Below are 18,511 nucleotides of genomic sequence, written 5' to 3'. Positions count from 1 at the left end.
ATCAGTTCATTTTGAAGCTCGATTCGAGTCTAACTTTGACGATAAGATTGAAAAGTTTCAGCAAAGATTTTTCGAATTTGGCCGATCCGCTTAAAATTTATTCTTTCTAATACTGTCGAGACAAAATAATAAAAGCCAAGAATAATGGCTTTGAGATGTTGTTACTAAATGAAATTGCCTCGGGGGTATTAAATTTTTATATTACGGTACTTTCTAACAGGTTTCAGTTATTAAGTGAAAATTATACGAGAGAAAGACGTAATTGAAGTGGCTCTAAATTGTAGTGTCTTATTCGAACTCACACCGGACGAGGATCGGTTCGTTCGTGTGAATCCGGCTTTGCTATAGCCGATTTATGGCTACAACTCCACTAAGTTATTGTGCACGACCTCAACAATATTTATTCCGATTCAACCGTGCAGAAAAACGACGAATAAACGACGTAATTACTACGCGAAAAAGAAGAAAAAAATGCGCTCAACGACGACGACCTTATTCCAGGAACCTTTCCGAAATTGCACTTCTGACCTGGAAGTGGAAATTTAATGAGAAAGACGCTCAATATTCCTGCTTCAATTTACACAAGAAGAACTAATTCAACACTGTTTTACTTAATTACTCACTTAATTGAATATGTATTTTAAGCGAGCTTTGTGAACGAAGCTTTAATTACGTATGAGACGAGAGAAAACGACTCGGAACATAATCTAAATTAGATGGAAAAATAAGAAAAGACGAGGGAACGGTTTAAGCGCATTGCGGCTCACAGATTCAAAAACAAATCTCAATAGTTTTCTAAAAATAGAGATTTTGGAAAAATGTTTTTTTCTTTCACATGACAAATACCTAACATTAAAAAATTTAGATTAGTAAATGAAATCTATTTGAAGTATAAAGTAATAAACAAGAAAAATTTCAATCTTCAGTGGCTTTTATTTATTAACATTAATTTGAAAATATGAGATTACACATAATTATTGTGTTCTGGAAACGTTTTATCCAAAAGTCGATTTTTGGAAATATAATACTTTTGTTCCAAACATAAAAGGTTATCACCAATAAGTCCGGAGTTATTGCCAATTCACCGTGCTAAAAATCGACCAAAATCTTGACAAAAATCAAAAATATTTTCAGCTTTAAAATTGATCCACACAACGTTTTTTTTCTAGAGGTCTTGAAGACTGAAAAAAGTGCAAAAATGTTATTGAATAAAATTTAAAAAATTTTCGAATTTTTGAGTTTTTGAAGATGGGCGGTAAAAAATAGTCAGTTTACTTTAAGTTGTAAAAACGCTTCAAATATGGTTTTCTAGACGTAAAATTAAGCGCTGAACATGATGCAACAAGTTAAATTACCCTACGATGCATAGTTTTTGAGAGATTGAGTAATAAAATTAAGAATAAGGCTCGAAGCATAAGCACTATATCCTATTTTGACCAAAAAATCTTTTTTTTTTTCTTATGAAAAACTAGTACGGATACTGTAATACCCGTGTACAAACTGTTTTGACCTAGGACTCATAGTTTTTGATATATGACTTTTTTATGAGAAAACATTGAAATGGCTCTGTACCTGGAACCATCGCCCGGAGGGAATTTCGCCATTAAATAGATAATTTAATGTAGATTTTAATGGTTTTTAGCTTTTTGCTGTAAGTCTTATAGTTTCCTTAAAAAAGCGCATTTAAAGTTTCAGAATCCTGAAAATTTTTCTTTTTTGAACGACGATTATGGCCAAACTATTAGACCTAGAGCAAAAAGCTTAACACCATCGTAGTCAGCTTAAGAAAATCTATCGATTGTCGCCAAAGCCATGTCAATATAGCAAATTTTTTTTGAATGTTTAAACTTCGATTACGGCAAAACTAGAGGAGATAGCGCAAAATGCTTGTGCAAATTCGTAATCTGCGCGTCAAAATTTATCGGAAAAGATAGGTTTAAATYGAATCTGAGACATGTTCAAAAACACCTGTTTTTAAGTTTTTAATTTTTCCTTTTTTTATTTTGTAAATTGCTGCAAAACTGTACTTTAGTGATAGAATATTTTGACCTAGACATATGCAAAATATTCCGGGGAATCGATTGGCGTCATGAAAACTGCAAAATTTGATGTTATCGTCGAATTTTAATTTTTGATATTTTTGACTTTTTCAGAAATTTTTTCCAAAACTATTTATCGTAGAACACTGATCTTTCTTCTGTATGATAGAAAATTATATTTGCTTTCCAATGGTACCAAACATAAGAGATTATTACCAATAAGTCCGGAGTTATTCGCAATAGACCGCTCCGGGTGCCAAAAAACGACCAATATCTACACAAAAATCTAAAAAAATTTCAACTTTAAAATTAATCCCATTAACGTTTTTTACATTTCTAGAGGTCTTAAAGACCTCTAGAAAAAAGTGAATAAAACATTGTTGGGTCAAGTTTAAAAAATTACGAACTTTTTGAGTTTTTTTCTCTGGGGCGCGAATTAGACAGGGAATTTGTCTATTGTAGATATAAACTGTTTTGGCCTATGGGTCATAGTTTAGTAATGTTAGGTTAAAGGCTATAGTAGGCTGTAAATAATGAAAAACACAAATTGAATTGTTGGTCGGTTATCTGGAATGTAAAAAAATTACAACTTACTATAATGATTGGAAGTTAAAAAAGAAATTGAACAATTAATAAATATTTTAGAGCAATTATTGTAGTGTTGTATTACCAAATGATAACAGTGACGTGGTACCCCCTACTCTACTACTAAATACCATTATTGCAAGCTTTCTTTTAGACCTTTTTCTTTTAGATTTATTTAAATTTTTACAAGTGACAACCAGCGAATTAAATTTTTAGGAGATACTTGTAAAATTTGTCAAGCACAAAGAGTGGGGGTTTGTATCTTTTAGGTTCAAAGTTTAAAAACAAATATTGCAAATGAGTAAAATTGGTCGTGTCATGATAATCCTAATGGTTTTCCAGTACATTTCTGGTCGTTGCGCTTTTGAAAGTGAAATTTGCGTCAATAATTCCGTGCGTTGGGTGTTTTGTTGTGGCGTCGTCCCATCAATCGGGTCGGTTTTGTGCGTCGCGTCGTTAGTGGCCGCACCATCGACGGCGAGAGGATGATGCCACAGGTGGTTGAATTAGTGTCGTGTGGGTCAGTCGGAGAGCTTCCTTTTCGGATAAACAAGTCTCCGGTCGCCCTCGTCGTCGTTGTCTCCGTCGTTGAAAATCGATCGATCCCTTCGTGGACGACAGGTGTAAAAATGCGTTTCGTGACCGCGAGGTCTCCCACAGAATACAATGGGTCGTTCATGACCCTCTGCGTCCGATCCTCGGTGATTTGTAGGTCTGGATCAGATCGCGATCTCGCAATTAAACGTCATGTCGTACAAGGACTGCTTTCGAACCGCGGGCGTCGCTTCGCGAGTCTATTTGTACAACCACCGGAGATACAAGGGACGATATTATTAAGAACACCACGGAATCGTACCGAGTAATAATTGCATCTGCTCAAACCGAGCACTAAATTTCCGAGAATCGCGACCCGTTTTAGATAACAGGAAAATAATCAGATCGGAGGACGTAACGAGGATGCCGATGTGTCGATTATTACGCCGGGAGAGGATGACGGCCCAATAATGAACTGAGGGATGCGACTTGAGCTAATTACGAATAACTGAAACTAAGAAATCAACGGAAATTGCAGAATTAACACAAAACCAGGATCTAGACCGCTTCAGATTATTATATAATTTTTTTAACCTAAATTGTAACATTTTCAATAAATATTTTTGTACATTTATAAAATGTATAAACATATCTTTGTAAAACAATAAATAAAAAACCGTTTTTATTTAAGAAAAAAATTATTAGTATGGTAATCTCAAAAGTTTAAACAATTAATTTAAAAAAATATTTTAGCATTTTCCTTTACAACCTTTGAACATTTATTAATTTATTTCCAAAAAAATTGGTAGTTTACTCAAAAAAATTCTTTATTTCTTTTAAATCAAATATTTTTTTAACAAAAAAGTGTGAGGTTTACAAAAAAAACTTTTTGCATGGCAACAATTCTTGTAACAAGCTCGTTGTCTAAAAAAAATTGTGGTAGGTTTCTATTTAAAAAAAACAATGTTACTATGTTTATCTCGTAAGTATAAACAAATAATTAATATTCAAAAAAATTTTTGAATAGCATTTTTATAGCCATTGCATTTGCCAAAAAATTTGATAGTTTCGCCAGAATAACATCGTTTCCAGACTTTTGGAACACTCTGTATTATAGATCAGTTGTAGAAAAAATTTCGTATATCATGCTTGCCATTTACAATAAAAGAAATCATCCCACACTGTGCGTCGCGTTAATCTAATATCTATTAATAACAATCTGGCAAGTATTTTTTAGTATGACATTTACGAGCCGGTCAAATGGATTACATTCCCCATCCCTGTTCCCATAAAATTTAATTAAAAAAGTGCGCAGTCATATTTCACGAAATTAGCAGAAAAGCTGAACAACGTCCGGCCATGAATTTTTATAGGAAATATCGTCGGAATCCCGAAATTGTCGTGGACATGCGGTTCGGTATGCAAGCGACGACATGATGATTTGTTGCAAAAACTGAACAGAGACACATACAAGACAGGGGCTTTTCATTGCGAGCTTTATGACACGGCCACCGTCGATGCAGAAGTCGACAAGATCGTGGGCGGCCAATTTGTTACTTGCAAAGAACTTTTTCTACATCTTGTATAATTTAAATTTAATTTTTTAACGATATATTAACTTTATCGTTGATGGGCAAGTTGTCTCAACTCAGAATGCTATGAAACGACTAAAATCTACACATTTGAAAGTTTTTGTTTATTTTATGACACCAAGAATGAAAAAAAGACGTCTTACCTGAAACAGCTTGTAGATCATCCTATATTTCTTGGGTTCGTTAAAAGTTAGTTGCGGAGTTTTAAAGCTCGACTAGATTTGAAAATATTGTTTTCGCGTGATTGTTTAAAAGAGAAAATATGACGTATTTTGATAGATTACAACTAGACAAACTAAAAATTTAAACTGTCATAAAGATTGATTAAGGTTCTCTGAGCAGTGGAGTGTGTTGGTTAGATTAGGTTTCAATTTCCTTATACCTCGAATGATTTATTTAAATTTTATGTCTTTGGAACTGTTGTTTAATTGATTATGGAAATAAAATTTCTTTCGTCCGGGAATTGTTGAGTTTTTCCGTTGAAAATTTACGACTTTCTTGGGAAAAATAACCGGGCGTAGCAACAATGAAAACCTTATTATCCCATCCTTCGTCTTGTCGATTCCGATCCGATTCTAGTCCATCCGAATCGAGGAAATCGCATTTGCAACATCCGCAATGAAATTCCATGTTGTAAATCGATCGTTTTCGGTCATTTAATCGAATTAGGAATTAGTGTAAGGTCTCGATGGGACCGCAATCGGATGATACCCTTCAGGATTGCGGCCATCATCTCTTACGGCGGGGCGCTGATACTGATGTAACAGGTGGTGCGAGAACCTCCTTTGCTTTGGTCACCACCACCTGACGCCGTGTTTGCCCCGCAGGGACGGCTCGTCAAGCACCTGTCGTCATGTTTTGGCCCTCTGTTACCTGAAAACTCGGCGAAGGTTTGAATTCAGTCGGAATTTTGCCATCGTGTATTATACGTGTGATTGTGGAGTGAAGTGAGGTTTGAGAAGGTGTACCGACATGTATGTGGGGTTTGGATAAAGGGATTTGCGCTAATCACGTGCCACGCGAGACGTCTGATTGAGGGGTTGTGAGGATAATTTTGGTAGGAAGGCTATATTAGACTTGATTTCAAAGCGTTTTTCACCATTGGAGAGTTCTAAATTGTTGAACAAGTTTGTTGATATGAAAATTCGATTACTTGAGATATCTGAAATTATCATTTATTTACGTCGTCCAAAAAGCGAGAGAACGCCCGTCGAATTTCCATCCCCTTAAATCGATCTCTTCCAATGATCATTGAGCCAGTGTCAAGTGTAATCCATTCCTCTCGTTTACTTTTTATTCTTTTCACTGGTACCCCTTTTCTGCGCTTCTCTTTCTTCTTCTCATCCGTTACGATTTGATTCGTTTGGTGTCCTTCTTCCACTCGAAGAGAGAAACATGACGACGCTTCAGTGTTGCGAAACTAATTTAAACAGAAAACCAAATTTAATCATTTCTCTAGAGCTGCTTTCATTAGCAATAGAACTTTACAAGAAAGTAAAGAATAACACTGCTTGAATTGGAATGATTCATTATTAAATTTTAACTGTCTAGAAACTTTGTTTATATTTAATTACGGGATAAGTTTTTGAAATTAATTTTCTGCATAATAGCCGTCCTCTTAACAAAACAAAAGACGACAGCCATTTTAGATTTTGATGTCGGTAATTAATACACCGAACTAATAATAACAAGAGATAAAATTGTCAAAATTTTGCTCGATCCCGTCGAGCGTCTCAATTAGTATGGATGCGTTTCTCCGGTCGAGTTTTTGCGACATGCATGCCACAATAATTCCTGCAACATACTTCTAGTAAAAGCTTTTTTCGTCTAAATATCTTGTTTTCTGCATTATCATCGCAACATGGCGTTTTATTTTTTTCTCGTAGCGGAACATGTGTTCCCAAGCAGTTGTTTTAATGAGAACATGCAGTAAAAGACAATTAGTCATTGTTTGCAATGTCAATACTTTCATTGCCAAGGAAGGAAAAATCTTAGAGGGTAATTTTGTTTACACGGTCATCAGGGTTGTATTCGTTGAAATCGAACATCTGCTTTCTCTTGGCATGTGCATGAAGAGGGTCGAGAGATTTACGACGGGGCCTAAACGGCACAAGGGCCAAGCCAATCTTTTATGAATCGTCTCAAAAACAAAATAATTTACTGTTTTCTCATCGGGATTAATTGCTAATTGAATGAAAGGACATGGATCTGTGACAGTTGCGTTAAATATCGGTCTGATCTAACAGCGAACTGGTTTTTCAGACAATCGAGATAGAGGCGAATTTATGGCCAGGCCGGGCCGAAGTGAATGCCAGAAATGGCTAAAACACGTGTACTTCCATAGATAACGCCTAATGAACCAATCCGCACAATAAAAAAACAATAAAAGCCATCACATTGTGTCAGTAGGAACGACCAAGGGTCATTAATAAAATAAAAAACAAATCGCTTCATGTCCAATTAAAAATTCATAATTAGAGTTGCATCAGAACAACCACAATAACGAGTCCAGTTTTCAACTTAGATTTTAACATTAGAGGGGTGTGGTTGAGGGTGAACAAACTTTTCTATCGACCTGCCTGAGGCTTTTAAGAAGAAACAGGGAGAGTTTAAATTTTTGCCTCCACCCGACCCCGACCCCTACGAGCCCTTTCACCCTCCACTTTCATAAAATCCTGAAATAACTTTCAGTGACACAAAATAAAATGGAATAAGAAAATGAATTGTCGTTTTCACTCTTTCCTTTAATTACATCGGGGCGACTCTTTCCCATCCCTTTACAGCCATCAAATTAGCCGTTTTTAGTTGGGCCGGCGACACTTTTTCGATTATTAACACAATGATTGAGTTTTAAAACCGAGTTGGAAGAAAAAACTAGTTTCACCTTATTTCAGCCGAAAATTGAATTGATGGAGATGAGAAAACTTCGGCTTTGATAAGAGGAAAGTTTGAAAGAAGTAGTGAAAACAGGGAAACGTTGATAAAATGATGATTTATTTCTGCGATTTTTTAAATCTAATTTGAAATGTTTGAAATTAATACAAATTACCGGTTTGGTACATTGTACTTTGCTTTGCGACTCATTTGATTATATGAAAAATAAATTAAACTTGTAAAATGTTTCGGAAATGGGTGTTTATTGTGTTAGCTTTCAGCGTTTCTTATGATTTTGAATATAAAAGATTTTATTGTCTATAAAACAGTCGCGAGCGTTGATTCTTTGATGTAGCATCTTAGGAGAATTACTCGAATTTCATCATCTAATGAATTTGAATGGAATTGTTGTTAAAATCGGGTTCGCATCTTTGGGTATAAAAATTTCACATGTCTGCAATAATTTCGCATCGATCGTTTGTGAAATTGCCCTCGGATGTTTCGTCATAAATTTTCTTGATCGAGTGTAGTATATCTTTGAGCGAAGCCAGTTCATTTATCTTTATAAAGTGTATAACGGTCAACAGATTTCAAAACAGAAATGGTCGTTTTTAACCGAATTTCGTAGCGTTCGTTAGTGTTTCGAGTCCGGATGGATGAATCCGGATGCCTGTAAAAGTTTAGCGCAAACGTGATTTTCGTCCAAGTGGATTTGTTGTTAAAATAGTAACTATGAGTAATCGGCGATCGTTTAATGAACGTTAACGAGGACAATGGACGTAATTGGAAATAAAAACGCACTCTGTACCCAATTATGCATTCGATGGAGCAGTTCCATTAGTTAATTAGTAAAATATAAAATGCAGGAGCACAGCACCGCGCTCATCTTTAATTAATTTCATAATATTCGTTGTTTGCTTGCGATTATTGCACATTATACAAAGAAACTTCGAGAGTATGCAAAGTAAATTATTAACATTCATAAACGAAAGCCTCTCGAGTTTTAATACGGCCCCCACGCCCGCCTCTCACCCCCGTCGACTTTATTTCGAATAAAATTTCCATTCGTTTCCTCTTCTTTTTACATGAAATTGCTTCTTTTTCAAGCCCCCGGCGCATGTACAGTTTGATATCGACTGGGCCCCAGCTTTTTTGCATCTCTCTAAGATCCGCCATCATCATCATCATCATTATCACAACCTCGTCGAATTACGCGAAGTGTTAATTATTTAAGGCGTCCCGAGGGCTCGTTTGCGGTCGACAGGTATTGCGTCGAGACGCCAGCCACCGCCGCCGCCTGACCTCAACGGCGGCGGCGGCGGCCCGTTCGGTTCCGCACGAACAGGTGGTGCCCTTGACGCCACCGCCGCCGGATTCCTCCAGACAGCTGTTCGTCGTCCGGAATCACTACGCTTTATGACGTCTTCATAAAAATTACGTTAGTCTTTTACGCGTATCGAATATTTAAACCCGGAATCCGGATTTTTCGGTCACACGACGCCACTCCCAAAGGGAGTATTTTCCACACATTCGCGAACTTGTACATCTTGACATCGAAACTCTCAGGTGCTTTTAAGCAATTGTCAAAGCGGGGCTGTCTTGCTCCGGGTTAAAGCTGACGTGTCCGGATTTTTCCGACTGAGATATTTATAGAAGATGAGACGAAACGATTAATATTTCAAGGGGCTATTTTCGGGAATGCATCCAATAAAAATTATTAATAAGAGACTGTAGGGATTTTTAATTACTTGAATAATTAATTTAAGTTCATTATTTATTTGGTGGAAAAGATATAAAATATGGTGTGTTTCAAATCTAAAAAGATAGAGTTGTAGCATTTGGAAATGAGTTTTTTTGTTCTCTTCTTCTCTGTTTCTGCACCTTATTTTCGTGTGGTTTCATTGTCTTTGCGTTAATTAAAATCCGAATATTTGTGGCACTCAATCCCGACTGGTATTTAAAAAATTTAATTAGCGTCACGCGAAAACCTTGTCTATGTATTGGTTTCCATGTGTGTGTGTGCGTGGTTATACGTCGTCCGCGATTGTGTATGGGAAATGAAATTATTAAGCGCCGTCGTTATAAAAGTTATAAAATGAAATTTCCGGGCCACAAAGCATGTCTGGGGGAGATGATATATAGGAACGCATTTTTTGCGTACTATTTATAATGGAAAGAATCAATGTTTGTGGACGGCGTTGCCGCGCGGACGCTTGTCGCGGAATGCGCCGCGGTACGGCAACGTCGCCGTGCAAGGATCGATGCCACCCCTCGGCGGCGGAGGCAACGGTTGCCTCCTCGGAGATGTTCGATGGACCTCGGGACGGGGTGATGGCGGCACCCACCCCCAGGCCGCTCCTACGGCCCGTACCGGGACCTCCTCTCCTCGCGACCTCGCAACTCATAATTTTCTAATATTTTTTTACTCTCATATTAGGACGCGAATTTAATTTAAAACAAACAATGCCGAAAGCACGACGTTAATTGCGTATTGGCCTCTCTACCAAACATTTTTCGCAAAGATAAGAGTTACAATTGCGTTTCAGAAACGGTTAAAACGGACTTGAGATACAGCGAGTCATCTCAGCTGGCGTTTTAGGGAGTTTTTTACCGTTGGCACTTGACAGATGTTGGGAAACCTGTGATATCAGTTAAATCCGTCAGACGTCAGCTATCTTAGAACGTTACTAGCAGAATAAAGACGCTCAAATTTGTCGTTAAATTGAAGACCTTGAAATGGGTTTTGGCTGATTTGACACTTCTTTGAGAGTTTATCGACGTGACATGATTTTTCTTAATTTCTGATAAGGTCTTTCTAAAGCAAACTACAAGAAGCACCGATCGTTATCATTAGGGTAATCACAGGGTGAATCAGTTTAGATGTTGTTTTAAAACTTTAAAAATACAGAAGTTTTTATCTTTTATTTATAAATATTTTTTATATGATCTACAGCTCCTCAAACACAGATTTCGGTTGCACAATAACACTATTGTAGGCATAGCTGAGTCACTCTATACATTGCAGTACTGAAACATTTCAAATAAAATCGTAAGAGGCAATCAGAGTCGTATTTTTGTTTTTCTGATTTACTTTTACATTTAACAAATATTTTTGAAACTTTCTTGTTTTTTATAAATTGTTTCCCTCAAAGACCAGAGACACTGAAAATAATGAAAAAGTTTAATTTGCCTGATTTCGTGGGAGATAGTATACAGGACAAAGGAAATAAAACCATTAAATCCGTCGCGACGTTTTGATACCTTTATTGTATCTTCTTCAGGCGAAGAATTTTTGTTGGCTGAACATGAGAGGTATGGCACAGTCAAGGAAGAACACAAAATGGAGAAAAAGTTTAAGTCAATCCTTAAATTGAAGAAATGAGAAATCTTGGTTGAAGGAGAGTGAAAAATAGTGAATAGTAGATTACATGCGAAATGGAAAATGTGTCATTACCCCGAGGATTCATATCTAATTGAGAAGCGCAGGATGTAGCCCAAGGGGTATGACATTTTCATCGAGGTTTATACTGTTTTATTCACAATCACATTTCGTTTAAATAATAAAACATCATTTTTTGTCAAAGTTGATGCATTGCAAACAAATGGAGTTTTTGATATTTGATGGCCTCGTAACCTTGGTAATTTTTAATAAATTACTTCCTGACCACGGGATGTAATGACAGATTTCCCGACTGCCAAAAGGTTACAAATTGGCATATTACTATGGTGATTGTGAATTAACATGTTTTATTATTATTCCTGTTATTTAGTCAAAATTAGTTGTTGGTGGGCTTGGTTGGGGCTCGGTTCTCGTGTTTAGCAAGTTGTATCGTTTGTCGTTGAATGGATTTGTTGGCGTCTAAAAAGCGCATCTGTCGTCAATAAATTCCTCTCGAAGCGTTGTTTTTGGGCATTTTCGTCTGAGTCCTTGTCGTTTATGCGTCGCATGCCAGGCATGTTAGCGCCACACAAAGCGGAAATAAACAATGTTTGAGCCATTGACTGGTTGTAATCATATTTGCTTGGCAAAGAACCTACTTTATAGTTCATTTTATGTTGGAAAGCTGTTTCCGCGCTGATTGGTCCTTTTAGCCTCTCAAAGGTTAATGCGTGGCAAAAGGAAACATCCCATGTGCTTCCGCCGAGTTGGGCACATTAGACGCGCTTCATCTGTCCTCAGTCCGAAAATAGTCCGAGGGGGTGGCAAAACGCCGCCACCGCCATCGGCGGCCGTCTTGCAGGGGAAAAGTGTGCGTGACGTTGATTGCATGTCCTTGACATTCGACGGTGGTGATAGCAAGGAAATAAGGTCAGTGAGTAAGTCGGGTCTGGGGTCAGGGCTTGCTCTGATCGTTGACCTAGGGGATTCCCGGCTTATCCTGCCATTTTCACCCGAACTAGGCGAACATCGCTGTGCCTTATTGCCGCCGCCGCCGCCACCGACGCTCGCTTTGAGCGGCGGGACACCGACAAAAAAGGAAGATAAGGGTTTCATTCACTGAGGGAAAACGATTCAAAGTGGTGACAAATACTAGGGGATTTCGCACCACGGGACCTGCAAACTGAGACATTTCGATTTAATTGATCATTATGTAATAACAAAATAAAGGCAAATCAGTTAAATATGTTTTTGTTTCGGGGGGAAGTAGACTGTGAAGTTACTTGCGTAACACTACTATTATCACAATTACTTTCTTCTATAAAATAACGAATTAGCATTTTTCAAATAACTAACTTTCCTACTCGCCTTTTTATGTAATTAATTAGAAGTTGTGACGTGTTTTAGGAATTTTTAATTAATTTTTCAAGTTTTTGTCAGCTCGTAATTTGAAAATAATTGCGATGAGAACACTCCATGTCGAATTCCTTGCCTTTCTATTATTATTAATTTTCAAAAAATATTTCAGTGTGAAAAAACGACCGCATAATAGAATTTAGATTGCTGATACAAAATTTAAGTCTAATTTAATGGAATTCACGAATAGGTTTCAAAGAAAAATTGACGATAAAATAAATATTTACGAGAGTTCAAAAATAGTGTTTATTATGACGTTTTGAAATGAGAAAAAAGGTCGCTTTTAAACTTTGTTACGTTATTTAATTTATTTAATTCAAATATAACAAACTGAAATTTTTATAACGAGAAATGTGAAACAGAATTAATAAATGAATAATATTCTAAATGGATATTAAACAATTTAAAATAGATTTGTTTAGTGTTGATTGTGTATTCGATACTAAATGTAAATTGAAATTATAAAGAAATAAATTTGCATTGATAACTATTTTCAGCACCAATTTGTTCAACATTAATTGGCTAAATTAATGCTTTGTTTTGAGATCCACGTCAGTCATCAAAATGAAATTATCGATTAATCATTACGTGGTCACGAGTAAGAAAGTCCGGGAAAAGGATAACCGGAATTGGAGGGTTGACCCGTTTCTTTTTTCCGGAATTATCGTTGTTAAATCGAATTGAACGTAGCAACAATGTAAATCTTTTCCATAATAAATTCGTCAGTAATAATATATCTGCAGAGGAATTTGGATTTCGCCGGGTAAGAGGATTTGAGATGATTGCTTATTACCGCGAAATAGATTCATTTGGATTTATATTTTGCCTTATTAATTGCTTCAAAATTGAGACTAAATGGATTTACTACTACTTGACATTAAATTAAATTTTAATGCTTAATTATAATGTCTTCGTTAAATTTCTCATCAAGGCCCCGGATTACTCCCGGAACGGATTAGGTCGTATTTGTTATTCATTTTCGCTTTTATGAGCCGTCAAGGGTGAAAACTTTTGATGTTGGTGCGTTTTTGTGTGTATTTTTTTTCTTCGAATAACGAATTTGTCAATTTAATTAAAACGATTTGTTTCGTTCTTGTCTCGGGGGCGAAGAGTTATTTATTGTGTTAATTTTTTGCGGATCTTGACGTTTCCTCCGCGGGCACGTCCTGAAAAATCGGTCATTTCTTTTCACAAAACGAATTTTTCTCTCTCGATGAGGGATGAAAGTTTCGTGTGAGGCAGATAAGTAATTAAGTTTGTTTTATATAAAGTTACGCGATCGTCCTGCAAGGGAAAATTTTAATGTGAAATATCGGATACTTTCCCTAAGATAACTGAAGATGTTATTCGTATGGAAAGGAACCGAGTTGAGGAGATTTATTAAAAAAGTTTTAAAATACACCATTATTTTTCTTTGCCTTCTTATTCCGAGGCATCGGATTTATCAAAATTTAATAATGCATAAATTTCGATGAATTTAATTCTTTGTTTTTTTGCAGGAATTTGGCGAGTTGGAGGTTCAGGTGAGTGCATTAATTGGTTCTTATTGTCATCTGCGAAAATGAAATATTCGATTAGACCCAATTCGAAAGGGACCAAATCTAATTGCTATTCCGTACACGACTTGAAACTTGATTAAATTTGAAGATATTAGGGAACGAAGAGTCCTTTTTATTTATTTATGGTTATATGAGAGAGAATTGGACTTATTAAATTTATCGCCGAGGAAGGGAAAAAATGTTGCGATCGTTCGTAATATTCGAGTATTTATTTAAGAACCTAGGAGAAATATAATTCGCGAAGAAGAGATGCATGTAACATGTCGTACATTACGACACCATAACCATTCAACTTTGTAGGCTCGTAAAGCCACTTTTATGCCCCTTTTACATATTTACTACCCTTTATTTAATTCCCATATTCTTAGCGTTTTATTCACCATAACCGACATAGTAGACAATACAACAAGCTTGATGGCGAACTCCAAACGTCACACTTAATCCTCGTTTAATTGCCTGCATTTTGCCATAAAAACACCACATATTTCATCGTCGCATTCCGAATTAAAATCAAAATTCTACCGACGGCGAAACGTTGAAGAAGTTCGTTTTAATTAGGTGCAAGTTTACATCACGGCGATTTATTCCAACCGGCACACAAAAATAACATAAATCATTCGGAAAGAAACTTGCCAAGGAAAAATATCCGGAAAGCGATTAAAAATAAATTAAGTGCCGAGAAAGGGGTTTATAAATTAATTAGAGGGAACTAAACTTGTCGGGGCACGGGGGGAGGTAAGCAAATTCAATTATTTTTAAAATATTGCCTCGTTATCATTATCCCCACTGCGTCTTTTTTTCGACCCCCGTTTAACCCCATCTGATTTTTAAATTATTTTTATGGAAAAAAATGATATTCATACTAAGTACATTTTCTTTCATTACTTAAAGTTAATTTTTTGTTTTTTGCATTGAATCCGCGTGGGTTTGAATCGTCAGTGAATATTTTTTCGTTTAGAGTGTTTCTTTGTGCTTAGAAAGCGTCCGAGTGTGTTTTATTTTGAGTGAAAAAAGCGAGAGAAAGTCGGTGGAGATTTATAAATTGCCAATGGCGAGGAAGAGGATCTCTGTACGTGCAGAAATTGCTCGATTTTTCCGATCGGTCACGGCTTTTAAATCGGCACAAAACGTTTCGTTGTTGTACGGAAATCGGAGCTCGTGTCGGACAGCTTGCGCCGCATATTGAAAATGCAATTTATAAATTTTATTCAGAAATAATTGGTCAATTACCGGGAGCTTTTGTATGGAAAACGCATACAAAGTATAATTATTTCTGTTGTCCTGAAAATTGTAATTGAAGTTCAAACGTCGGGGAATATAAATAATGATTTACGTATTCAACGAACCGGAATCGTACCCCCATTTAAAGCGCTCACAACTTATTCTATTTACTTTGCATTATTTCCCCTGTCTTGCAAGAACTTTTCCAGTATTTTCCTATTTTCTTTCCCGGCCGTTACGCTCTTTTCAGACTCATATGTATTTTTCAATCTTCTACATACCTTCAGATATTAAACAGTCTATCTTATTTTCCTTGCCGAGAAATTTCATTATTTTGTATGATGATATATCTCGCAGTTTGCCTCTCGGTCTTTTTCCTCTTTCTTTGTTTCTTCCGGGTCCACGGAGACTCTACTTCATTCAATCGTTCGATTTTTTTTACAAATTTTGACAACCAACATTAAATATGCTCGATACAATCTAAAATATTTGTTTTACATGCTGTATAAAGTATGAAAATTGAAATATAAGTGGAGTGGCGGTGGGTACGACGGGGGGTACGTGAGGCGCGCTCCATTTCCCTCCATAATACACACTTTGTATTCCGAACGAGTCTGCTTGAGATGGAAAAATATTATTTTCTTTACATCACTTCTTTCAGTAATAAGATGTCTGAAACGGGACACATTTTTCCTCCATTTCCACCCCCCCCTCACCACTGAAGGTGGTTAATTTTCCACTCGATATTATCCATTAAAATTTTTTGATCAGTCTCTATAATAATGTTTCTGTAATGACATCATTCTCTTAAGTAGAACAATTGTGTTTTAAATCATTTAATAACAACTTTCCAAGCAGACCGGTTCTTTAATAATATACTGGTGGTATTTTTATTTTATAATGTAATAATGTTCTCCAAATCGAGTAAAATCCTGTACACGTTGCAAGGATTGACGTGGAGGCGCTCGATTTTGTGACAGAGGCATTTTATTAGATTTTTATTAGGATTTTATTTTTACTTTATCGGATCGGCCAAGTCCGTTTTATAATTTTGTAGCATTTTAGCACGAGGCGGAGCCGAGTAAAACCACCATCTCGTCTTGAGTAATTGGGATTTGTTTCCGGATGCAACAGTGTGTCAGAAAAAGTGTCGTAAAGCCGTTCCCGGATTGATTTTTAATGTGGCATCCGGGCCGGTTCCGTCGCCTTTACGAGGCCGTTAATTGATTCCGTTCGGGCCTCCGGAGGCGGTTTCATGGGCGATTACGGCGCGGGCCGTCCGGTTGTGCTTGTGCCGCCGCCCCCCTCTAAAATTTGAAATCTAAATCTCATTCTCCCGGTCTGCTGCAAAATCCATTTCGTTTTAACTTGACGTTCAAATTGAATGTTTTGTAGTGCGGGAGGGTGGCAGTGGTGGCGGCGTCGAGGGGTGTCGATCTCGGGCGCGCGACTGCGGGGGGAAAGTGCTCTTGATAAGCGTGATTTAGCAGCCCCGGGGATATTGATTTTTACGTCCCTCAGCCCCTAACCCGCTCTCAGTTTTATATGTCTGTTTTCTTACTGTAATAGCTCGGTATGTTGCGCGCGCCATGTCGAAATGAAGAGAAAACAGCCAGAGGGACGAGGAGGGAAAGACGGTTTTCATTGGTGTTGTGTTTCCGCGGGACGGAGTGGGAGAAACGGCCCGTACGCAAATACGGCCATTACGGACGGTGTCATCAGTATATGGAGACAATTGTCGATTTTTGACAATGTGGCAAAGGGTTTATGCCACTTCGATGACCGCTAGACCAAACACAAGAAGTTTAACGTGAGGGGGAAACGGGACCGGAAGTCCTATGGGAACTAGGTACACTTCTAAGTATCCAAGTGGAGGTAGATAATCCGCTTTTAGTTTAATAATGTGCTTAAAAGGGTCTTTTTCTACAAAACAATGAAAACGCACTTAACTCTTTAATGGCCAAGCTGTAGGTAATGCGATAATAACAAAGAAAGAAGTTTAGACGAATTTCCAGAAAAAAACATGTTGACGAGTTTTTATTTCCTAATTAAGTGACGAAGATAAGAAGGAATTAAAACCCTTCTCGAATCTCTTAACTCAAACATTAACCGTACTTATTTCTGTTACACACGGTATAAACTTGGTTGAATTAAAAGTGGCTTAAAACTACTTAAAAAATATTCGTTTATTGTGCTTCTTAGGGGCGAGGGAACTTCTCGTCGAATTTCGTTTACTTTCTAATTATCTCCCCAGAGTCGATTCGCTACAGGCCCTTCATAATTTACCATTACGATTCATTAAAATAACCAGATTTTTTCAAAACGATTATCTTCATTTGAAAAGAATTTATCTCTCTAATCTACTAAATGTATATTTATGTTAATGGTCGTTTCAATTTTCCCATTAGTTATTCCGCTAATTAACCGTTTTTATTTAATGGCATTAAAATTATACGTATACACACTTTTAACTGTGAGATAAAGCCCAAAAAATCGTTGTAATTTTAATTTCTAAATAAAATCTTGGAATTTTCGATAATCATAAAACGTTGGTCGCCGTATCCGGATCTCGTAGATTGCATTAACTTGGCAATTTGACATCTTTGGTATATAAATGAGAAGTGCATAAATTTATTTAATACTTTGCTCGTATTTCATTCGTGAAGTTTATCGCTTCGCGTTGTTTCGATAAAGTCGGGATTATTTCAATTCAGGCAAGTTTAAGTGACATAATAGATTTGCAAATTTATTGCAAAACATTGAAAGTTAATTACGATATTAAATAATTAATCGATTTTTATACAATTTCACACACGCCATTAAGCATTTTTTTATGTGGGGTCATGCAGACTTGTAGAATTTGTTCCATGAATTATTAACGTTTTGTGGAATTTTATAACGCAAAAGCATGTCTTAACGACGTCGTTTTTTCACTCAACAAGGCTCAAGTATGCACCTTTTACAATTTCTCGATTTATTGTTTAAGGCCGCACCCAACATATATTTAATAATCAAATATCCAATTACTCGGATTGTTATTGCGGAATTATGAAAAATAAAATTTTATCATGACATATAGTTCACTACGTTAACACAGACGTGGATTTCTAATAACAAAGTTGAAAGTATATTTTATTTTATGTCTGGCTATAATTTTGTTTAAACTGTGTTTTACTGTGTGTCTAAATGACTGTTCTCTTATCTCAATTTCAGTCTTATCTTTTGTAATGTGATAAAAATAAAGCCGTGAAACAAAATTTTTAGAAAAAAGTTATACTTGTCGCAACTGAAAATGTCCTCGGTAAATTTAAA

At 36.5% G+C, this 18,511-nt stretch overlaps 1 protein-coding gene and 1 long non-coding RNA gene across 2 annotated transcripts in view; one reads left to right on the top strand and one right to left on the bottom strand.

The window, feature by feature from the left end:
* Window positions 1-18,511, top strand: part of LOC123012394 (TOX high mobility group box family member 4-like) — a 77,106-nt gene that overhangs the window by 26,483 nt on the left and 32,112 nt on the right. The window contains exon 2 of the mRNA XM_044410286.1: window positions 13,919-13,942. Coding sequence (XP_044266221.1) covers window positions 13,919-13,942 — 24 coding nt within the window. The remainder of the gene's footprint in view (window positions 1-13,918; window positions 13,943-18,511) is intronic.
* LOC123012419 lies at window positions 922-5,027 on the bottom strand. Its single transcript, XR_006413215.1, has 2 exons — window positions 4,894-5,027; window positions 922-1,181 (listed from the first exon to the last, which is right to left on the bottom strand). It is a non-coding gene; the product is annotated as an uncharacterized LOC123012419 (long non-coding RNA).

This window comes from Tribolium madens, unplaced genomic scaffold, assembly GCF_015345945.1.
Source record: "Tribolium madens isolate multiple individuals breed KSU strain unplaced genomic scaffold, Tmad_KSU_1.1 Scaffold_19;HRSCAF=116;Tcas5.2_LG9, whole genome shotgun sequence".
NCBI classification, from domain to species: Eukaryota; Metazoa; Arthropoda; class Insecta; order Coleoptera; family Tenebrionidae; genus Tribolium; species Tribolium madens.
Note: the sequence above shows the minus strand (reverse complement) of the source record. Positions and strands in the feature narration are given on the sequence as shown.